The 24,935-nt window shown below is 39.4% G+C and overlaps 1 protein-coding gene across 1 annotated transcript in view; it reads right to left on the bottom strand.

Moving 5' to 3' along the window:
- The window catches only part of tlcd3a (TLC domain containing 3A), a 43,341-nt gene that overhangs the window by 11,802 nt on the left and 6,604 nt on the right, over window positions 1-24,935 (bottom strand). Inside the window, exon 2 of the mRNA XM_051893832.1 lies at window positions 4,200-4,286. Coding sequence (XP_051749792.1) covers window positions 4,200-4,286 — 87 coding nt within the window. The remainder of the gene's footprint in view (window positions 1-4,199; window positions 4,287-24,935) is intronic.

The following is a 24,935-nucleotide window of genomic DNA, read 5'->3' on the forward strand; positions in this document are numbered from 1 at the left end:
GAAAATTAACATACATACATATCAACGAACAGTATGCATAAAGGTTTCAGAAGATTTGGAATATATCGTATGTATCCCATGTATCTTACCTTTCAAAACTGGGGGGTCAGTAAGATGGATTTTTAAAAGAAATTCATATTTTTATTTAGCAAGGATGCTTTAAAATTGATCAAAAGTTACAATAAAAAAATGTTAAAAAGATTTATATTTCAAATAAATGCTGTTGATTTGAACTTTCTATTCAACAAAGAGACCTGAAATATTGTATCATGGTTTCCATTAAATAATATTAACCAACAACTGTTTTCAGTATTACTAATAATAAAAAAATATGTTTCTTGATCACCAAATCAGCATAATAGAATGAAGGACAGAATTAATTTCTGAAGGATCGAGAGACACTGAAGTGACACTAAAGACTGAAGACACTGAAGACTGGAGTAATGATGCTGAAAATTCAGCTTTGCCATCACTGGAATTTTAAAATATATTGAAATAGAAAAGTTATTTTAAACTGTAATAATATTTCACAATATTGCTCTTTTACTGTATTTTTGACCAGCCTTGGGGAGAATAAGAGACCTCTTTCAAAAACATGAAAAAATCCTACCAACCCCAAACTTCTGAACGATAGTGTAAATCTAAGGTGTTTTTTTATTTATTATTATTATGATTATTTTTGTTGTTGCTGTTGTCTTTCTTGGGTGGAAAACAAAAAGAATTATCTAGCAGAATATGTAAGCTGTTCCTTTCTATATGATCAAAGTGAAAACTCTGAATATCTGAATTATTTCTACAACATGAGGGTGAGTAAATGATGACAGATTTTCCATTTTTGAGTGAACTATTCCTTTAACACTCACAGTGTCATTGGATGCTCCTTGTCACTCAGGATCACGGCTGCGCATGTGCTCAAGCCAACTATTAAGCCTTTGGGGGATTAGCAGGGTGGTTGGGAGTTTCTCTAGGCCTGCCTGGCAAGTGCCTTCCATGGATTACTCTGTTATGCCACAAACACACGCACCCATTTCACCCAGCCCACATGAACAGGTGGCAGAGGCTGAAATTGCAGGTGTCAGTCTAGTGCCAGGGAAGAGCAGAGGGAGGAAGGGTGCAGAGGAAGGTAACAGCTGTTGCCCTGGGACTCCGTGTACCTAATCTCCTCCTCCCTCTGTCCTTGGGGTGGGGGCGGAGCCAAAGGGTCAGCAGATGTGGCATGAGAATAGAGGTAAGCACTATTGCCCTGAGGCTGTTGTGATTGGCCACTGAGATGAACAAAGGAATGGGCAGGTAGGGTCTAATGGACCGCCTTCTTAAAGCAACATCACACCAATTGTGAACATCAAACTGTTGACGCAGTGTAGTGACGCTTTAGAGAAAGAGGATTTAAACAGATTTTATTTTGTAATTTAATTCTATATTTTCATAATTTATGAGAACAGAATTTACACTAATCAAAACATAAACGCACTCCGTCCGAGGTGCAAGTCAAGAAAGATAAATCTAAATGTATATGAAAGATATGACTGCACACTCACTTGCAGAAAGTTTTATTCACCAACGTTTCGGCACAAAGCCTTTGTCAAGGTATATGTCTAGGTCATATACCTTGACAAAGGCTTTGTGCCGAAACGTTGGTGCATAAATCTTTCTGCAAGTGAGTGTGCAGTCATATCTTTCATATAGAAACAGAATTTACACTGCCATTGAATAGTTTGGGGTTAGTAAGATTTTTTTTTTTTTTTTTTTTTAAGAGAAGTGAAGTAAGAGGTGTCTTATGCTCACTAAAGCTGCATTTATTTGATCAAAAATACAGTAAAAACAGTAACACTGTGAAATATTATTACAATTTAAGATAAGTTTTTTTCTATTTTGAAATGTAATTTATTCCTTTGATGGTAAAGATGAATTTTCAGCATCATTACTCCAGTTTTCAGTGCCACACGATCCTTCAGAAATCATACTAATATGCTGATTTGGTGCTCAAGATACATTTTGGTAACACTTTACAATAAGGTTAATTTGTTAACATTAGTTAACGTATTAACTAACATGAACTAACTATGAGCAATACATATGTTACTGTATTTGTTAATCTTTGTTAACGTGAGTTAATAAAAATATAGCTGTTCATAGTTTGTTCATGTTACTTCACAGTGCATTAACTAATGTTAACAAATACAACTCTTGATTTTAATAATGTATTAGTAAATATTGAAATTAACATTAATAATGAACTGCATCTTTACAGCATTTATTAATCTTTGTTAGTTCACGTTAACTAATGTAGTTAAATAATGTTAACTAATGAACCTTATTATAAAGTGTTGCCTATATTTCTTATTATTATCAATGTTGACAACAGTCGTGCGGCTTAATATGTTTGTGGATGTTGCGATCCTATCGGACTTATGATAGCTACCTGAATCGTAACAAAGCACTGTTCGCCAGAGGAGAACTGGCCCCCTGACTAAGCCTGGTTTCTCCCAAGGTTTTTTTCTCCATTTTAACACCTATTTGCCACCTGTTTGCCACCTGATGTCACCTGTTGGAGTTTGGGTTCCTTGCCGCTGTCGCCTTTGGCTTGCTTAGTTGGGGACACTTGACATTTGACTTGACATTTGATATTCAACAGTGCTTTGATCTGCCTGCATTGACACCATTCTTTAAGAGCTGCTGTGCAGCCAAAATTATATACCAGTTATCACTGTAAAGCTGCTTTGACACAATCTGCATTGTAAAAAGCGCTATATAAATTAAGGTGACTTGACTTGATTTGACTTGACTTGGAGACTGATACATTTTTTCAGGATTCTTTAATAGAAAGTTCAAAAGAACAGCATTTATTTGGAACAGAATTTTTTTGTAAAAGAAAATTTGGTAACATTTTAGTTTAGAGTCCAATTCTCACTATTAACTACTTGCTTGTTAGTTTGCATATTACTAGTATATTGGCTGTTTATTAGTATTTATAAAGCACATATTAATGCTTTATTCTGCATGACCATACAGTATTCTACATCCCTTAATCCTACCCAATACCTAAACTTAAAGGATTAGTTCACTTTCAAATGAAAATTAGCCCAAGCTTTACTCACCCTCAAGCCATCCTAGGTGTATATGACTTTCTTTTTTTCTGATGAACACAATCGGAGAAATATTAATAAATATCCTGACGCATCCGAGCTTTATAATGGCAGTAAGCATTACCAAACGAGTATGAGCTGAAAAAAAAAAGTGTCTCCATCCACATCCATCCATCATAAACATATTCCACACAGCTCCGGGGGGGTTAATAAAGGCCTTCTGAAGCGAAGCGATGCATTTGTGTAAAAAAAATGCCCATATTTAACAAGTTATGAAGTAAAATATCTAGCTTCCGCCAGAACACCTTACGTATTCTACTTACGAAGAAAGTGTAAAACTCTAGCAGTTCAAAAAGCTTACACTACATCCTAAGCCTTCCCTATTCAACTTACGGAAAAAGTGTAACTGACGCGACGCCAGTTTACACTTTCTTCGTAAGTAGAATATGGAAGGCGGTCTGGTGGAAGCTAGATATTTTACTTCTTAACTTGTTAAATGATGGATGGATGTGGATGGAGACACTTTCTTCAGCTCATACTCGTTTGGTAACACTTACTGAGATTATAAACCTCGGATGCGTGAGGATATTTATTAATATAAGTCTGATTGTGTTCATCAGAAAGAAGAAAGTCATTTACACCTAGGATGGCTTGAGGGTGAGTAAAGCTTGGGCTAATTTTCATTTGAAAGTGAACTAATCCTTTAACAATTACCTTACTAACTATTAATAAGCAGTAATTAGGAGTTTACTGAGGCAAAAGTCATAGTTAATTAGTTAATAGTGAGAATTGGACCCTAAACTAAAGTGTGACCGAAAATTTGTTAAACATTGTAAAAGTCTTTACTGTCACTTCTGCGTCAATTTAATGCGTCCTTGATAAATAAAAGTATTTCTATTAAAAAAATTGTTTAAATCGTTTAAAAGAATTTAATTGTAATTGGTTACTGAAATAAGTGTTTTCTACACTGTATTGACCTATCACCATCTAGTGCTGCTTTATCTGTTTTATCATTACCTTTACACAAAGATGCAGGACAATATAATAATTTGCTGCAGAAAAGCTCATTATTAGTGCACCGTGAAAGGTGTGGAACAGGATTGGTCCACTTACCGGTCCATAATCACATTGCCTTTGCACGAGGACACCACAATGATTCCAGCTGCGGTAGCCATAACAGCATGAATGGATGACACCAACCTACGAGAGAAAGCAAAAACAAATTCATGCAGTTTACCTCATATTTAGATATTTCCACCCTAGTGGCTATATAAACAACATAAAAGATATGTTAGTTTTTATGCAATGTAAAAAAAAAAAAAAAAAAAAAAAAAAAAAAAAAAATTTATATGGATCCTTTAAAGCATATACCAGTGACTTGGACACTAATTTGACAGTATGTAATTTGACTGCAACTAAATGGCACATCATTTTCAGTGAATAACTGACCACTATGGATCACTTTTAAAATACCTTTATGATGTTTTTTTGTCATTTTTATTTTATTGTCACTTTTAATTATATTTAAGTGTGGCCAGAATATTCTGACTCTAGTCTTCATTTTGAAAAAATCTACACGAATGTTCATTGATCTGGCATCCACTGCTCATCAGGACAGGTTCAGTCGTGACTTGGCGTCCGAGCTGGAGTTAAGTGACAGTGCTCTGAGAAGCTTCAGTGTTAATAAGGTTAAATGTAAGAGTTAGCCAGGCCTGATAGTCATCCACCACCATCAAACCCTAAATGGAGATAAAGTCATACTGTTTGTGTGTGGGAAAGATTAAGTGTTTCTGCTGTACCTCACCAACTCATAAAAAAAAAAAAAAAAAAGCATTTATTCATTATTAGGAAAAAACTTCTTTAAAGACCCATCTTAAAGGATTTTATTCTAATCTCATAGTGTATTATTATAGAAAAAAGAATCCTTTGAGTAAAAAGATTTCTTTTGACTACTGCTGCTTATTATCCATGCCCTTTCGGGCTTAATTCATTAATAATAGTCAGAGGTCATGTGACATCTCTTTCTATGCTGACTGACGGTGTGTCAATATTTTCTCTTGGGCCTATACTCTGAAGATGCTCATTCACATTCTGGAATTAATAAACTGGTTTAAGATGAATAAACAGTCATATACTGAATCATATTTCTCATCAGTACCTTTATTGTTTTTGTACCTGCCTGTTTTAATATCTAAAAAAAAAAAAATGACCTGAGAATTAAAATAGCAAAAGATTTTTTGTAACACTTATTAGTTAACATTAGTTAACATGAACTAACAATGAACAATACTTCTACAGCATTTATTAATCTTAGTTCATGTTAATTTCTACATTTACTAACACATTTTTAAGATCAAAAGTTAACATTAGTTAATGCCCTGTGAACTAACATGGACATTTTTATGAACTAATTCATTGTTAGTTAATGCATTAACTAATGTTTACAAATAAGACCTTTAACCAATTAACCAATTTTCCTTCTCATTTTGAATAAAATTATAGCTTGTTTTGTTCCATTTAAGCAAATGTTTGTGAGGCTGAAGAGACAAAATTTGCACATTACAAATGGAAATAGGAAAAATTTCAAATTATATTGTCTGACAACAAGTCTTAGCGCCTTACACAATTTTACATCTCAGGTACTGTAAATGTTAACTTACATTTACATAATTTTACTGGAAAATAAGACAAAGATTGCATAATAATTTGATCTGTAAGAGAGAGCATTAGACTTTCTGATTGTCCGTTATTTTCAAGTGTGGGTTTCTGAAGGTTGGAGTAATGGGCATGGCGAAAGGTTTTTACAATTGGTCACAAAAGCTGCTTGTTAGGGTGTGGGGTTAGGCCGGGAGTTAGTTTCTGTTGTAGCATTCACCTTTCGGCATGCCCATTACTACAACCTGCAGCTACCCCTGTCTCGGAGAGGGTCGTAAAAATTCTGCCATAATCTATTATTACCCATCATTTTAATTTTAATATTTTAATGATAATAAGAATTTTAATAGCTTTTGTTTTTGTTCAGATTTTCATTTTTAATCATGAAACCTACAGGATGAGCACAAGGGCAAGATTATGCATTTATTCATTTAGGAAAAGAACAGATGAATATAGACTGTGCATCACTTTCATGTTCAACACCACACAAAGCAGATGAATGTTTGTTTTTTTGGCCTTATGGGCCTGAACAGGCAAATATGAACACAATATATTAATAACAATTCCGATTATAATATAAACAAAACGTAAAGAAATTAATTGAACTAATCTCAATCGACGCTCTATTCATTAGGACCATATTTCGCCCGGTCACAGCTGCACGATCTGTTTCAGTCTATGGTCACAGCAGCCACAACTGCCAGAGGAAGATCAACGAAACACTCCCAGAAGGTTCACACAAGGTTACAATATGCCTGGGATATGTTGTGCTGTTGGCTGTAACAACAGTCATCAGAGAAACCCCGAACTACAATTTTATTCGATCCCAAAGGAGTTAGATCGGAGGAATAAATGGTTGGCTTCAATCATTTTATGTTATTTTATTTTTTGTTAGGCAATAGATTTTTTGGTAACACTTTTTCTGGCGTATGGCAATGGATTATGTACAAGATATATCCACTTTATTCTCGGGGGCACTACTGTGGATATTTATACAAAAGAAATACATATAATAATAATAATATTATATAATAATAATAATAATAATAATATTACAACTTTTATTTTGCACAAAATCACGCACAGATAAACTTGAACTAAGTTACGTAGTCAGAATGCAGCTCCTGTTGTGAAAGCGTTCTTCCCGTAACAACACGCCGAAACACAGCAACTAAGCCCAAAGAATTTACAATGTTTTGTTACAATAGTGTATACAAATATAATGTTATAATGTATATGAGAGCCCCAATCATAGTTAATAATGTTTTGTTTCTGTTTGAGAGCTCGCGCTGAAGCTAAAGATGATACAATAATGCACTGCTGTGTTCGTTGCCATGTCGGACACAAAAATGGCGGCAAGCATAGCGGAAGTGACGTTGTCAGTCATGAATATCTAGAATCGCTGATGTTGTCACTAGTACAGCTCTTCTTCTACTTCACTTTCCTCGCTTTTTAAGCTTCATTATCGCCACCTAGTGATAAGGAATACAGATTGTGTTACATAGATCACCAGACGCTGTAAGTTCGTTTTTAAAGTATTTTAATTATGAAACTCTTATGAGTCTGTATTAATTTGATTATATAATTTATTTTATGTTTTTCTAATAGCTGTTATTTCATACTCCATAAGATTCAAAAGCAATATATGTCAGTCTTACAAAATTTTCATACATAAAACATAAAATTATTTACTTCAAAAGATTGTTTTAGTCAATGACATCCACACTTGGTTGTTCGTGGAAATACTTAACTTGTAGTAGTAGGCATAACTTGCAGGGGCATGGTTTGCAGTACTGCGGGATGCAGACAGACCCTTCTCCATGCAGGAGACAGGAAGTGAAGCTAACACTGGATTCGGACATGCCTTGATGCCTTCCTACCTTGGAATGCATCCTTCGAAGACTGCATTTTTCAGCTTTCGGACACAGCCGGCTTCTCATGGCAGTTTTAATTTTGTTCTGGAGGCTGAACCCACACTCTGCTGTCACATTGGAGTACCCTCGTTACTAACTGGACAGGGGTGGGAATTACAGTTACAAGTTACAATAGACCACCTAGTGTAATCTGTCAAAACAACGGACGGCCTTCAGATTTTTCCGTCACTGCTAAAAAAATTCAATGACGGAAAATATTCGGTCAACGCGACCTCTGCCTGTAAGCCCCTTGCACAATAATGTAATGTCTTTGAATTATCTTCATTTTGAGGCTCAGTAAGTATCTATACTGTATATGTGGCAAATTGTCAGTTCATTTCAATTCAAGTTTATTTGTGTAGCGATTTTCACAATACATATTGTTTCGAAGCAGCTTAACAGAAAAAGCTTGTTTCAAAGTTACAATTTAGGAAGTATTCTGTTACCAGCCACAAAGTTGCGTGTTTTTTAAGTAATGTCCATTATTAAATTGTGATTAAACTGATGTAATATTCATCATATAATGTAAATAATTTAATTAATAGTTTTATTTTATTGACAACTTTTCTAATATAATATAATAAATGCTGATGTTGATAAAGTAATGGACAAGTTATTTGTAAAAAAACATTAATGGATAAGTATTTGAAGCTAATTGTGATTGTAAAGTTGATATATCATCATATTAGGGATGTGCAACAGCGATCGAGTACTCGAGTACTCGACCGTGACAGCGACGATCGAAATGCTTGTTTTTTTCCTTCTGTTGATTGGTTATAGCAGCACTTGAGCTCTGATTGTTTAGCTTGCCACAGCATGCGTCAAAAGACGTGAGAGAGAATGTCTGGCTTCACTTTGACAAGATAGATGAAAATACAGTTCAATGCAAGCTGTGCAGCGCCAAGCTTTTATCTTGTGCTGAAAATATCCTTTAAATTATATTCATAATTAATTTAGCAATAATCTTCAGCATAGGCGCCGAGCCGCCGAACACCCACGAAAAAAACACAAGATATTCTCATTTCATTTCAACCAATAAAATTCGATTGAAGCCTTCAGACACGGCTTTCTTTTCATTTTTATAGTCCATTTGAGGCAGTTTCTATTTCGTTAATGTCGAGAGCGTATTTGTAACGCATGCGAGAGCGCATTCATGTAATTCACGAGCATGAATCTCTCTGCTCGGATGCGGATTTCTTTGACTCTTGCACTGTGTGACGAGCAGGGCGGGCGAGAGCCGTGAGGGAACGGCGCGAGGGCAGTGACGCAAGTGATAATGAGCGTCAGCAGCACATTGCACCGGTCTCGAGTCTCTCACGGAGGAGCTCCGGAAGCATAAAAGGGGAGCGACGACAGTGAAGGACGAGAGAGGACCAGGCCTGGACTTTAAGTTATGTTGTATTATGTTTGTGCGGCCGGCAGACGTCCATGAGGGTCTGCCGGCATTACTTTAATTTTGTATTTGTTTATTTTATATATTAAAGTTATGTTGAACGTTCACCGGTTCCCGCCTCCTTCTTCCCGTATCAACAAATGTTACATAGGTGCCAAAACTCGGGAGGAAGGAGGGACATGCTGTCGGAGAGCCCTCGCTGCTGAGGGGGATTGCAGTGCTGAGGAGGCCGGGCAGCGCGGGAGTGTGAAGACCGCGAGTGGCTGCCCGAGGCGGTGGTGCTGGAGCGAGTATACATCGGGTGGGACGGAGAGCTCGCTGCCGTGCTCCTGGGACGAGGTGGGGTGGCTGCCGTCCAAGAGGGAGCGGAGGAGTCGCCGCCGTTCGCCATGGGCCGGAGCCTGCTGTCGTCCGCAATGAAGGGGAGGAGCAGGGAACGGGGGACTCGCTGCCGGCTGCCCTCAGCCGGAGGAGCCATCACCGGCTGCCAGGGGGCAGAGGAGGATTGAGCCATCCACCGAGCGTCCAGTACCATCGCATGGCACCGTGAGGAAGAGCCTCTCGGCTGGCTGAGGACCGAGCGGCAGTGTGTCAGGGAACTGGACCAAGAATTTTTTTTTCTTTCTTTTCCTTTTTCCTCTCTCGTCTGTCGCTCCCTGTGCTTCCCTCTCCTTTTCTCTCGTCTCGTCTGTCCTTATCCCCAGGTGCTGCGGCCGCCAAGACTGGCCCCCGGGGGGAGTAGACCGCAGTCTCGGGAGTACCCCCCGCCCTGCGAGGGGCGATGGGGGTATGTGACGAGCAGGGCGGGTGAGAGCCGTGAGGGAACGCCTCCTTCTTCCTGTATCTTATGAACAATGTTACACACTGGACGTGCTCAAACTTTGTCCTGTCACGAATCTCAGCGTGCTTTTTCTCATAGAGATTGGGCACCCACCGGCAGAAACACAAATCGGCGCCTATGATCATCAGTGATTTTCATAAAATAACATTTTGGTTGATCAGAAAGTGCAAATTGAATCCAAAATATTGCTGAAATATTAGAATAAATAAAAAATTACAATAGTGACACTAATGTAGCCTAATAGAATGTGAATTTGTTGTGCTTTCGTTTCGTTGGCTTTCGTTTTAAAGCGCAATCGGAGTTACACTTTCGGTCAAGCTCACGTTTGCATTCGCGAACTTGATGAAAATAAAGCACAAATCTGCCATAAACATAGCATTGTAATGAGAACTTTATAGAAATCTATAGTAAATTCTGTCCTTGCCCGTGTTTCAGCGCGCTGTCATGAAAGCATCATGGCGGGAGCTCTCTCTCTCTCCCACTCTCGCTATAGCGCGTAACTTAAAGTTCACTCGCATTTGCATCCTTTTATGCAGATACAAGTTGTAATGTTATGTCTATGTTATGTATCTGAGTTATCTGATTAATATCATAGGATGTTACATAGAACGGGCTTCAGTTTATTGGCAAAAAGTCACTCTTCACCTCAGGCAGCTATTCCTTTTAGATGCTTCTTAATAATATTGCTGCATCATAATCATAATCTAACAGTGTTCTAATCACGTGTTCATGTTTTCATAAACAGGTTTTTATGTCATATTTTTATTTTTAACATTCATTTTCATAACAGTCTTCAGATATTTTCATTATTTCCATGCTGGCCATGCCCTGCTCCCCGAACACTCCCTGCTCCCCGCACACGCCCTGCCCCCTGAGTACTCGATTACTCATTTTTGAAACCTATTGATGATCGAAATGAAAAATTGCCAAAAATGCCCATCCCTACATCATATCACATAATTAATCTGATTAAAAGTTTTTAATGAATATAATATAATATAACATATAATATAATATAATACCTTAATGTTGAAAAAAACGAATTGACAAGTTGTCAACTACCAAGATACTGATTAAGAAAAGATTTTTTTTTTTTTTTTTTGCAGCATATTGCAAACTTTATAAAGCACAATATATTAGAGTCACATTAGGGCTGTGAATCAGAATGAAATGAAGTGTAAGTTCATTGTAGAGCTCAGTCTAAGCCTCTGAATGTCTGCTGAGCTGCACGGCTGAGCATTGTACATGGGATGACGCTTGCTTGTCATGACAACGGCAGTCACGTGACCTGGGCCTGACAGCTTACGCCTGAGTTGGCCACTGGATAAGCACTCCCCTCCACAAACACACGCACAAAGCTCTGCTCCCCACATCACTCTATACTTGGAGCCTTGCTGCCTGAATACTGTCACAAGACCCATTTTACACAATCCACTCTTTGTATCCCCCTCTCTCTCAGTTTTTCTCTTACAACAAGCTAGGAAAGAAAGAAAAAAGGGAGGAGAAGAAAACTCTTCTTTTGTGTAGCTTTGGGGATGGCATGACATACTTTCTCCAAATATTAAATATAAATAAAAAGTAGTAAACACGAGTGCTCAATCCTGCTCTTTGATTAAGGTCTTCCTGCAAATGAATTTACTTGTTTGTTTGGTAAATCCCAAGGGCATGCATTTTCTAGTCAGCTCCTATCTACCTGACCAAAATATTACAAAAAACTGTTTGGCAAGCATACGGCATGTTCAACACGAATCAAATCTTACAATACTCTAAATGTTTCTTGTTTTGCACAAGGTTAAAAATCTGTATTTTGGTCTGGCTAAAGCATATGCACCTTTAAAATTGTTATTTTAGTATTACTGATGTAGTTTTTGTCAAGATTTTAAATTAGATTTTATTTTTATATTTTCTGTTTTCATTTTATAAATGTCTATATTTTTTTTATTTTTTTTATTTTTTTATTTGTTTGTTTGTTTTTTGTAGTTATTTTAGTACTGTAAAATGAGAAATGTTGCCTTGGCCACTACCTGAAATAAAACAAGTTTGGTTTTATATTTTATTTTATTTCTGCTAATGTTTATTTGATTTCAAATAATGAAAATGTTTTGTTTTTTTAATGGTTTTAGTTTTAATTAATGATAATAACCCTGCTTTAAAGGCAAAAAAGGTCAAGTAATGCCTTTCACAATAACTGAATGCAGGACTTCCTTTTATAAAACCACTTTATAGGCTGTGTGTGAAACCATAAAAATGCTGTCTTAACAATCAATATCCAGAGGTAGGAAGAAGGAGATCTATAATACCTACAGATCTCCTATATAGCTTTCCATTTGCATTATCATTGACTTCAAAAGGCACTTGCTTCATTACAGGAACCCAAAGTGTGATTTGAAATCTGCCATATTTGCATATTGGCAGTCAGTTCAGGGATTTTTGATCAAATCACCTGTCATTTGACTAATTACTTTGGAGCAACAGTAAAATGATATAATGACACCAATTAACTTGTGACATCACAAAAATCCCATACCCTGTAGTGACTAATAATACAGGGGAAAATATAAACCCACTGATATGGTTACATATGGAAAAATAAGGGCCATGCAAACCAGTCAAACCTTGACACAAACTTTAAAGGGATAGCGATTCCTCTCACTTATTTTGAGAAACAGTGGTCTGTCTCCTATATTGTCTTTGATTTCAATCGAGCTACAACAACAGTAAGCGTGTCTGTCTGTGGTTCAGCTGTGTTTAATTAGAGTTGGAAGAAAAGCTTCCTTCCTTCCTTGTTTCAGAATACTTTGATGAATAGAAAGATCTTCTATAACCTCTTATTTATCACAAACGAATGAACTGCTAATCTGGAGATGCTAAACTGGAGATGTTTCTTTTGTATTAGGTACATCCGTGCCGTAAAATCAAAAAAGTTCCAAAAAAGTGGTGGGGACAATAAAACACATGCCCCCTCAGATTTTTGAGCAAAATGGATTTAAACACAGCTTCCAATAGACAAAAAATTACATTTGATAAATAAACCTTTAAAGCATACGATCACACCAGTGTGATTAGAACATTCAGTGAGTTCAACATGCAGGGCTCCCCTGCACCCCTCGGATGACCACCACGAGTGCGTCGGCTTCCTGGGCCATGCCCACGCTGGGGCTGCGCTCATCAAGACGAGCTGCTCTCACTGCAAGAGCATGAGTTTCACCACGCTGTGCTTTAAGGAAAGCGATCCCACACCTCTGCCCGCCTGGGATGTAAGGTCAAAGCTATCCACCCTTCCAAGCCATGCAGGACCATGTCGACTCTAGCGGCCAGGGCCTACACCGCGGCTGGACAAGCTGAATCTGCTCTCCACAGAATGGCGGTGCTTCAAGTTTTCCAGGACAAGCTCCTCCACACAATGGATGAGACTGGCCCAGACCTCGCTGCTTTTAAACAGCTGCGCAGCGCAACCAACCTCGGTCTGCATGCCAATAAGTCAATGGCCCAAGCAATCGGGCATGTAATGGCCAATCTGGTGGTCCTTGAGCACCACCTTTGGCTAAACTAAATGGAGATCAAGGATGCACATAAGACAGCCTTCCTTGACTCCCTAGTTTCTCCCACAGGACTGTTTGGCACTGCTGTGGGCGGCTTTGCTGAGCATTTCACCGTGGCCCAGAAGTTATCACAAGTCATGCGCCACTTCCTGCTGAAGTGATCCAGCTCAGCTGCTGCTTCTAGCCGCCCTCGTTGACTCAGCAGCCCACCAAACTGGCAGCAGTGCCTGCTCAGCCTCAACCTAAGGCAGAGCCTGAGGTCAGACGGCACTCCCGCAGTGCCAAGTGCTATCCCTTTCCCAAGCCCCAGGATCCCCACCTGAAGATAGTGTTGGATCCTGAGTTGCAGCCAAAGCAGTCCTGATGCGTCAGACGAGAGGAGGAGAAGGCTAATCCCGCTGTGGCCGGACCACCTTCCAAGAGACTTTGTGTTCACCTCCTAACCTCCTGTTCAGTTCCAGGTGTCGGGGGCGTGTTGTTTGTTGCAGATGCTGGGTTTGCCCTGCTAAATGTGTACACACCCAAGCATTTCATCGCTGTTACAACGAACCAAAAAATAAGAAACAAACACCTTCACAAAAAGTGCACTTCTCCTCTTCAATCTTCCTCTCACAGCAGTGTAAATGTCAGTCCCCCCACTCAAAATGCTCCAGCCCCTCGCAACCCAAAGCCAGGCTTTTGGAAAGCCATTCTGGGTGTGTCAAAATGGGTCTTGGAAACAATCAAACAAGATTACTCGCTCCAATTCACTCGCAGAATTATCTTGACGACTGGCATGTTCTGGCCCAGTCAAAGCATGAGCAGTCGAAGAGTTCACTGTCGCCCAACCAATGTATATCCTTCCTTGGTGCAGTTTTCAATTCAGCACAGATGAGTGCCTAGCTTTTGCCGGAACACTCTCGGAAAATGCAACAGCTTGCGGCACAGCCCGTGTTCCACCTTACACTTGGCGTCTGGGACACCTCAATCTCAGGGTGACCTACAGCTGTGTTAAGGCATTGGCCCCTTGGAGAGCACCCCAAACTGTATCAGTCGGGGATAGATCTGCGGTTGGTCTCCAGAAGGAAACAGCGAATGACTCCAACTCAGGTTGGGGCGCCCTGTGCGATGGCAGGCTGGCATTCGATTCCTGGTCAGGCCAGGAGCAGTGCTGGCAAAACAACTGCCTGGAAATGATGGCAGTTTTCTCAAGGCCATCCTGCCAGACATGAAGGGGCATCACGCCCTGGTCCACTTGGACAACATGACGGTGGTAGCCTACATAAACCTCCAAGGTCGTGCCCTCTGTACAAGCTGGCGAGGAGCCTCCTCCTGTGGGCACAGCACAACCTCCGTTTGGTGGAGGCAGTGCAGGTGCCGGACAGACTGAACAGACATGCTGTCCCGGAGCAGAGTGTCTCAAGGTGAATGGTGACTCCATCCCCAAACGGTTCAGATGGTCTGGACTTTCTTCGGGCAAGCAGAGGTCAAACTCTTCGCCTCCTGGCCCAGCTTGCACTTGTATGCCTTCTCCCAGGTAGCTCTTCTCCCTCAGGTCATCAGACAAATCAGGGAGGACAGACTCTCGGCCCTTCTACACTGTAAAAAAAATATACACTGCATGACACTTCACATTTGATGTCTTTTCCCTGAAATAACTCTGTTTCTTCTTAGTTTTTCTTAGTTTTTTTTCTAATCAGTTATGTACATTATGGTTTAAGGTTACAATTAATATTGTTAAATTAATGTTTTTTTGCATTTTTAAAATTTCATGTGTGTTACCATGATGGTGTTTAGTGTTTGTGTGAATGACACTGTGTGCACCTTCTATATATTAGTATTGTCCTTCTCAGCTTTTGGAAAAGCTGCTTGTGATGAACTTTGATTCATCATGTGACTCTCATCACCACTGTGTTTGGTGGTTGTCAGTGTATTACAAAGGTACAAAACAGATATTAGTACTTCATTAGGCTGGTAAATTAACATTATACCAGTTAATGAAATACGTTTTTTAACTGTATATGTATTTTTTTTTATTACGTTGCTACTGTATTTTTTACAGTAAAGTTCTGCAAACCACAGCTGCTGGTTTTTTACCATAAATTTTACAGGGATTTTTTTACAGTGTAGTGGCTCTGTTCTGGCAGAACCAGCCGTGGTTCCCTGGAATGGTGCAGCTGCTGTCAGCAGCTCCCTGGTCAATCACACTGAGGAGGGACCTCCTTTCCCAGGCAAAAGGGACAATTTGGCACCTCCAACCTGAGATGTGGAGCCCCCATCTGTGGCATCACAACGGGCACCTCCCTCAGAGTATCATGAATACTAGAGCCCTCTACTAAGTGCCTTTATGCCCTCAAGTGGTCTGTCTTTTCCAAATGGTGTGCAGCCCGGAACAATCCAGGAGCTGCTGGATGGCAATGCACCCCATCCACACCAAAGGTCTATGTGGCAGCTATTGCGGCATACCACGCTCCCATTGCTGGCCAATCAGTTGGTATGATTGACCTGACAGCGAATTTCCTTAGGGGGGCTACAAGGCTCATTCTGCCATCACCACACAATTCCAATCTGGGACCTATTCATGGTCCTCAGGGCTCTCAGAGGTCCTTCATTCAAGCCTCTGCAGACGGCCGAGCTATGGCCCCTTTCGCTTTAGACTGCCCTCCTGCTGGCTTTGGCATCGGTCAAGCGAGTAGGCGACCTGCAGGCACTCCCGTTGAAAGCATTGAGTTTGGCCCAAATGACGGTAAAGTCGTCCTTGAGCCAAGGTAAGGCTATGTGCCAAAGGTGCTTTCCACTCCGTTCAGAGCACACGTCATTACCCTCTGAGGATAAGCAGTTCTTACACCTACGTTGAAGGCTTTAGAGCAGCTTTTTGTGTGTTTTGGAGGCAGCGCTAAAGGGCTGCAGTTTACGAAGAAAAGACTATTCTGTTGGATAGCGGACGCGATAGCACTGGTTTACGCCTCCTTGGGTTTAGAATGCCCTATTGGAGTGAGGGCCCACTCCACTAGAGTAATGGCCTCCTTCTGGGCATGGTCTAGCACAGTGTCCATTGGCAATATCTGAGCGGCGGCTGGCTGGTCCTCACCTTTGTCAGGTTTTAAAACGTCCCTGCCCTTTAGGCACAGATGTTGTCTTTTTAAGCCAGTCAAGGACCCTTGTAGGGTCTAGTGTGCTCGGAGTGTTGCCCCATGATGGGATGCCCCAATTGCTTCAGCCTCATGGCCTGAGCTTATCAACGTTGGGCAAATACTTGCTTTGCCCCAGGTATTTTCACCCCAGGGTGGACTGATGAAAGGCCTGTTAAGGGCCCTTACCTGGAGTTCCCTAGGGTCTTCCATTCTGCGCTTGTAGCACGGAGCTATTGGATTGCATTCCCCAAAGCGTCAGTAACTGATGCAATGCGAGTGAACCGTAACAAAAGGGAACGTTTCCTTTCTTTCTTTCTTTTATTTTGAACAAAAAATATCGAAGGAAAAAACAATATCTATAACGTGTTATAAACAATAATCGCATATGTCCGAAAAGGAGCAGGATGAAGCTAAAGCTTGTTATTTTTCCCACCCCTTATACAACTCTAAATAGTTCCAGTATATATTATATATTTTTATATATATCATTATATATTATATATTCATAGCAAGATAACAAATGTAATTTTAAACACCAAATTTTTACATTTTACACCAAACAACCCATCACCCTAAAAATCACACATCCCAATGCAATCAGTATTATAACTCACAATCACCTCTGTTCATCCTCATATCCTTTTAATAGTGTTTCAATAAACTGTTACAAACCATTCCACAACTTCACCCCACAAATAGTGATGCACATACGTTTTAGAGTTGTTCTTATTTTGAGCTTTTTAAAGTTTAATTCTTCTCTCAAGTTATATCCACCCTGCCTTTCCATAAACATTTTTGTAAACTTCCCAGAAGTAAATTATTTCTTGCTTTAAACATTACTCGTGCCATCTTAAATTTAACCATATCAATGAACTTCAGTGTATGTGACTTTAAGAATAATGAATTTGTCTGTTCCAGATATCCAAAGTTTTTGATGATTCTGATTGCTCTCTTTTGTAATGTGCATAACGACTATAGGTTGGTTGTGTAGGTGTTTCCCCAGATTTCCACACAGTATCTCAAAAATGGTAGTATGAGTGTAATATACAGAATATACAATGATTTATAGTGCAGAATATGTATCGATTGATTCAATATTGCTATGGTCTTTGTCAGTTCTGCTTTGACTCTGACTCGGACTTGGACTCGTGACAAAAGACTCCAGACTTGACTCAGACTCCAGTGATTAAAAAAAGACTTCAGATTCCAGCTTAAAGACTTCAGACTTGACTCGGACTTCAGATGAAAGACTTGTGAACATCTCTGCATTCAAGTGTCTGACCATAAATAAATCCACAACATTATTTTTTACATTTCCTGAAAAGTAGCAGTTTTGGACATACAAGGTATCCTCCTGACAGCGATGATAAGCTACCATAAAGATACTGGTTAAATTTTGAAATAAAAGACATTTTATTCCTGTTTTTACAAGGTTCTGTTATTAAAAGTTATGCACTCATAAAGGGTTGTCATCATGGTACCAAATACAAGTAACATTTTGCGGTTCTCGGAACCAGTTTCGGTACCAGAGCAAAAACTGTTGAATTAAGTACTTTAAAAAATTTTGTCCCGTTTTGTCTCATCCGTTTGTTATCACTGTCAATCATCACAGTTTCTAATTCAATAGCGCATTTAAATATGGTTGTCAATTCAGAAACTTTGCAGTGTACTTAGCAGCATGAAAATTTAAACTTGTATTCAGATTGTGAATGGGTAATAAAAAGAAAGCAAGAGAAGATCCCTCTCTTTATAATCACAAAGGCTGTCAATCTCTAAAGCACAAGCTCACTGAATTCTGCACTCTCATGAAAACTCCCGTTATAATAAAAAAGCTGTCTTAATTGTACAATGAATGTAGCGTCTGGACCAGTCAGACAGACAATTATTCATTATATTTAATGAATTATCCAGAAACTCACTCTCTCAAAGTTCTGTGAACCCATCCCCCTAAAACTGCAACTAGCATCCCAAACGTAGCTAACACACAGACAGAACTAGGTGTCCTGTTACAGGACACAGGAAAACTGATAAGAACTTTTACGATCAGAAAGAATTTTGCAGAGACTAGTGACTGTGACTTCATTCTTTCTGAGAAGGACAAATAAACCCTCTTAATCCTATATATTCTATACATAACCACTTGAGAAATGTATAAACATGTATTCAATTTTTCCCATCTCATGACTTTCCTTTTATAGGGTTTATTCTATGTATTAATTCTCTCTTTTGAGCTATTTTGGTATTAATGTTTCGGAGTTGAAAATTTATGGTTAACTAAAATCACATGGGTAGCATGTTTAGTATCGATGGACTCCAACTTCCATTTCCTATTTGTTAATTAATGTTACATGTTGCTAACTCTGTGACACATTAGTATTTTAAGAATCTAGAAGGTTCTTCTCTCATTCATCCAATCCAGTGTCTTATGCTAATATCCTGCCAAAGACACAAAGACTCGTAAAGTTCCATCCGAGAGGACAACTCCTTATTGGCTCAGACACCTCAAGAGGGTGTGACATCTTCACCCTTTAAAATCACTGATCACAAGATCACAGTCTCTCTTATTCTCTTTTACTGAGAAATGCTGATGTGAAGATGATGCTAAGAAGCTAAAAGCTTCTAAGGAACCCCAAGCTTGTGCCAGGCTTCGGCCTTGTCCTTCCATTCACCAAAGATCCTCTGAATCTAACTGGTTCTTTCTCACCAAGACAACATCAGCAAGGATCAACTGGAGCCCCAACAAATTGCATCAGGACAAGTTTAATTCAAATTGGCGAGACATGCAAGTATCAAACTTAGTCTCATTGTTTGATACATTAAGTATCCTTACCCCTTTTAAAGAAGGGCGTGTTAGAACTAAACTGATGGTTTGCTCAAGGCTGTCGATCTGCTGAATTTCAAACAATGCTGTAACTTCTTGCTTTCCTGTATTCTGCTTCAGCTCTCTCTTTCCCTTGGTAAACTGTATGCATGTACAGTGGGTACGGAAAGTATTCAGACCCCCTTAAATTTTTCACTCTTTGTTATATTGCAGCCATTTGCTAAAATCATTTAAGTTCATTTTTTTCCTCATTAATGTACACACAGCACCCCATATTGACAGAAAAACACAGAATTGTTGACATTTTTGCAGATTTATTAAAAAAGAAAAACTGAAATATCACATGGTCCTAAGTATTCAGACCCTTTGCTCAGTATTTAGTAGAAGCACCCTTTTGATCTAATAGAGCCATAAGTCTTTTTGGGAAAGATGCAACAAGTTTTTCACACCTGGATTTGGGGATCCTCTGCCATTCCTCCTTGCAGATCCTCTCCAGTTCTGTCAGGTTGGATGGTAAACGTTGGTGGACAGCCATTTTTAGGTCTCTCCAGAGATGCTCAATTGGGTTTAAGTCAGGGCTCTGGCTGGGCCATTCAAGAACAGTCACGGAGTTGTTGTGAAGCCAATCCTTCATTATTTTAGCTGTGTGCTTAGGGTCATTGTCTTGTTGGAAGGAAAACCTTCGGCCCAGTCTGAGGTCCTGAGCACTCTGGAGAAGGTTTTCGTCCAGGATATCCCTGTACTTGGCCGCATTCATCTTTCCCTCGATTGCAACCAGTCGTCCTGTCCCTGCAGCTGAAAAACACCCCCACAGCATGATGCTGCCACCACCATGCTTCACTGTTGGGACTGTATTGGACAGGTGATGAGCAGTGCCTGGTTTTCTCCACACATACTGCTTAGAATTAAGGCCAAAAAGTTCTATCTTGGTCTCATCAGACCAGAGAATCTTATTTCTCACCATCTTGGAGTCCTTCAGGTGTTTTTTCATGTGTCTTGCACTGAGGAGAGGATTCCGTCGGGCCACTCTGCCATAAAGCCCCGACTGGTGGAGGGCTGCAGTGATGGTTGACTTTCTACAACTTTCTCCCATCTCCCGACTGCATCTCTGGAGCTCAGCCACAGTGATCTTTGGGTTCTTCTTTACCTCTCTCACCAAGGCTCTTCTCCCCCGATAGCTCAGTTTGGCCGGACGGCCAGCTCTAGAAAGGGTTCTGGTAGTCCCAAACGTCTTCCATTTAAGGATTATGGAGGCCACTGTGCTCTTAGGAACCTTAAGCGCAGCAGAATTTTTTTTGTAACCTTGGCCAGATCTGTGCCTTGCCACAATTCTGTCTCTGAGCTCTTCAGGCAGTTCCTTTGACCTCATGATTCTCATTTGTTCTGACATGCACTGTGAGCTCTAAGGTCTTATATAGACAGGTGTGTGGCTTTCCTAATCAAGTCCAATCGGTATAATCAAACACAGCTGGACTCAAATGAAGGTGTAGAACCATCTCAAGGATGATCAGAAGAAATGGACAGCACCTGAGTTAAATATATGAGTGTCACAGCAAAGGGTCTGAATACTTAGAACCATGTGATATTTCAGTTTTTCTTTTTTAATAAATCTGCAAAAATGTCAACAATTCTGTGTTTTTCTGTCAATATGGGGTGTTGTGTGTACATTAATGAGGAAAAAAAATGAACTTAAATGATTTTAGCAAATGGCTGCAATATAACAAAGAGTGAAAAATTTAAGGGGGTCTGAATACTTTCCGTACCCACTGTATGTGTGTGAATGTTAGAGTAGTTTAAGTGTTTAGTCTAGTTAATAAAGTCTTGTTCATGTCACACGTAAAGTTGTCCGTGTTATATGCTCTCATACTGGAATCCCTAATCATGCCGATTTTGACTACATGCTCTAAGTAGTACTGTACAATAAGAATGTTATTTCCCTTAACCTGGGAATTAACTGACTGGCTAGCTAATTAACTGACTAGCACCTCTGCTCTGATAGGCCTTTGCATTCATGAGCTCAACAGATATGATTGTGATTGGCTACAATGCTTAACTCTTGTAAAACACGCTGTAAATAGAAACATTTAGCACTCATAGAGCACTCAAACATGAATAAGAGCGTTTAAAAGCAGCGTCTATCATAGCACATAATTTGTGCTCATATTGTTACTTTGCTGAGACACAATGTTAAATTATGTTTCTGACACTTAAATGATGGAAATGTAAACCAGTAAGCTGTTTTCTTTACAGTCTGGACTACAAGAGAGTGATAAATAACCATTAGAGTGATTCAGACTGATTGCCTCATTCTAACATGTACACACAGAGGACTGATTGAATCAACACTGCTATGTAAAAGTCCAGAGTCTGTGTCACTTCATTATCACTCCTCTAACAGCCACCATCCTCTTCAATGAGTCCAGAGGCCCTCAGCACATTGTCTAACTACCATCAACCAAGACCAAAGACCAACTACCCACTTACCAATCTACTATCTTGTGTTAACTACGCAGCACTTTCCTTCAGACGACAACATCTCAAGAAACATGACACTCTGGGCTAAGTCTGACAAGAGTTTGGGCCAAAACTACCAATTTTATGCAATCTATTATCTTTTTTGATACACAAGGAAAGAGAACAAACTCCCTTCAGTGATGCATCTGTTGTTATTTGTCATTGATTATTTATTGATTTTCCTATAGTTTTTTTTATCTCAGCTTCCTCAAACTGTCTGCAAAAATATACTGAATCTTAAAATAGACAATTTCTGTAAACTTTGTGCTGAGTGTTGGTTTTCTTGGAAGGGAAAAAACATGAAGAACCAATTCTAAAATATAGCTGTAAGCAGCGATGATGGGCCCAAGCCCCGGCACCACCGCCACCCTTAGAGGCTTTAGCAGTGGCGTGCACAGTGAGGGGGGCTGGGGGGGCTTGAGCCCCTGCCCCTTTGATCGCGAAAGTGAAAGTGCCATTTGCAGTCACATCGCGGTGCCCCGCATTCTCATTTCTCCTCCCCCGGAACGTGATTCTAACCGAGGGAGACCCACAACCACAATTCTCCCCACCCCCCGGAACGCGCTTTCACCCCTGCCCTCCCGGAGGTCTGTGCATGCCACTGGGCTTTAGGACAACCGTACACGACGGGCACTATGCATTTAACACTAGAACCGTCACAGGGTAAAATTTACCCATGGCTGTTTTTCAAATTGTCATAACAGATTTTCAACAAAATATCCAAGTCTCCCAGTCATTGACTTTTACTAAAATTGTGTTATTTACAATCCCCTGTTGTTAAAATTTGTTTAGATAAAACCAGATTAAAAACAGGGCATTTATACCTAAAACCACCAGCAGGTCAAATTTCCCCCTATATAAATTCTTTATTTTTGCGCTGTGTTTGAGCAATGTGTAAGCTTACTGTAAACAGTCACACAACGCATGTTCAAATGAAGATGTTTTAGCCTACTCATAAATGTTCAAACTCTGGATTAATTATTAATTTTTGTTTTGCAATTTTAATCATGTATTTTTTGCTACTGTATTGCTATTTATTTAAGTCTGCCCGTTTCCAGAAAAAAATATTTCCGATCTATGATGTAATGAATAAAAAAAATTGTATGATTACCCCAAGTTTAAAATCGCATAAAACAACAGGACAAAAACATAGTTGATGACTAAAAATAATCATTTAGGCTGCGTTTACACTGGCACAAAAAAATCCGATCTTTTGCTCACATCTGACACAGATTGGAATTAGTTGCACACGTGTAAACACAAAAATTCACACGAGATCCGATTTTTTCGCATCCGATCTGAGCCACTTCCAAATGTGGTTTTAAATCCGATACATATCCGATCTCTGGACATGTGACCTACGTCTAAACACGCATATCCGATTTCCATTGGAATTCCAAGCCATCACAAGGCGAGGGCGGCACGTTTGCTCACTAAAAGGTATCTTTAATGTTGTATTATGAAGCAGACGTGCTTCTATGCACTCGCACTAAAAATTCGCAGCTTTATTATTGAGGTGGGAACTTTATGTCTAACGTTATCTATTTTTCTAGAAAGAAATTGTGCACACACACATACATTCAGCAGCTGAATTTCAACCTATGCCCATTTAATTTAAAAGAGACCGCCGTGTTGTTTTTCTTATAAGCCAAAAGCTTCACTGTGGCTACTCTCACTCTCTCTCGCGCGGGCGCACACTCTCTCCCTAGCTCGCTCGAATTCATTAAAAAAAAATGGTATTCTAAAACTGATAACTGTAGATAAAATATCAAATGCAAATTACCTTTATTTTCCAGTCTATATTCGTTCAGTTAGAATTCGTGCTTCAATACATCCATGACACTGACAGCTGTTAACTTATCCATTCTGACAGGAAATCATGGCCACTCGACATGAAATATATAAATAATTTTAATAGCACGGTCATTCAAAACCCGAGGGTCTACTATGTGCATGTAAAACTATCAATGACAATCATTTTGGGGCAGGAAGTAATGTAAACACAGATATCGGATACCAGTCGCGTTTAAAGTGAATGTAAACACACTGGCCAAAAAATCGGATATGGTCAAAAGATCGGATCTGTGCATTAAGACTTGCAGTGTAAATGCAGCCCTAGACATTACTTTGTGAAGACAGTGGCATAGTACAGTGACATAATATGTTATTAGCCATATCAAAACAGTAATCAGCATGGGTAAATTTTACCCATTGGTGGTTCTAGTGTTAAAGCGGGTAAATATAAAAGGACTATGTCAAAGTCGTTTGAATATGCCACATTTACTGCTGCCAGCTGGTGCCACTTCAGGTCACTTTCAAATGAGTGTGAAGTTATCATTTGCAGCTTAAATTTTTTTAAGTCCAAAAGTATTTATCTTGAGGTTTTTTATATATTTATTAACCTTATTATTAAACTAATTATATAAAACTATGTTGTCAGTGCACTACAAATAAACTGGTTCTATGCCTTCATTAAAGGGTTAGTTCACCCAAAAATGAAAATTGTGTCATTAATTGTGTCATCAATCAAGTTACGAAGAAAGTGTACGTTTTTTCCGTAAGTTGAATGGGGCATAGGACGTAGCGTAAACGTTTTGAACTACGAGAGTTTTATGCTTTCTTCGTAAGTAGAATACGGAAGGCGGTCTGGCAGAAGCTAGATCTTTTACTTTATGACTTGTTAAATATGGATTTTTTTTTACACAAATGCATCGCTTCTCTTCAGAAGGCCTTTATTAACCCCCCGGAGCCATGTGGAGTACATGTTTATGATGGATGGATGGATATGGATGAAGGCACTTTCTTCAGCTTATACTCATTGATCCTGCTCACTGCCATTATAAAGCTCAGATGTGTCAGGATATTTATTAATATTTCTCCGACTGTGTTCATCAGAAAGAAGAAAGTCATATACACCTAGAATGGCTTGAAGGTAAGTAAAGCTTGGGGTAATTTTCATTTGAAAGTGAACTATTCCTTTAATTTTATGAAGCGACAAGAATACTTTTTGTGCGCAAAAACGGAACAAAAATAACGACTTTATACAACAATATCTTC

The sequence above is a fragment of the Ctenopharyngodon idella genome, chromosome 5, assembly GCF_019924925.1.
Source record: "Ctenopharyngodon idella isolate HZGC_01 chromosome 5, HZGC01, whole genome shotgun sequence".
NCBI classification, from domain to species: domain Eukaryota; kingdom Metazoa; phylum Chordata; class Actinopteri; order Cypriniformes; family Xenocyprididae; genus Ctenopharyngodon; species Ctenopharyngodon idella.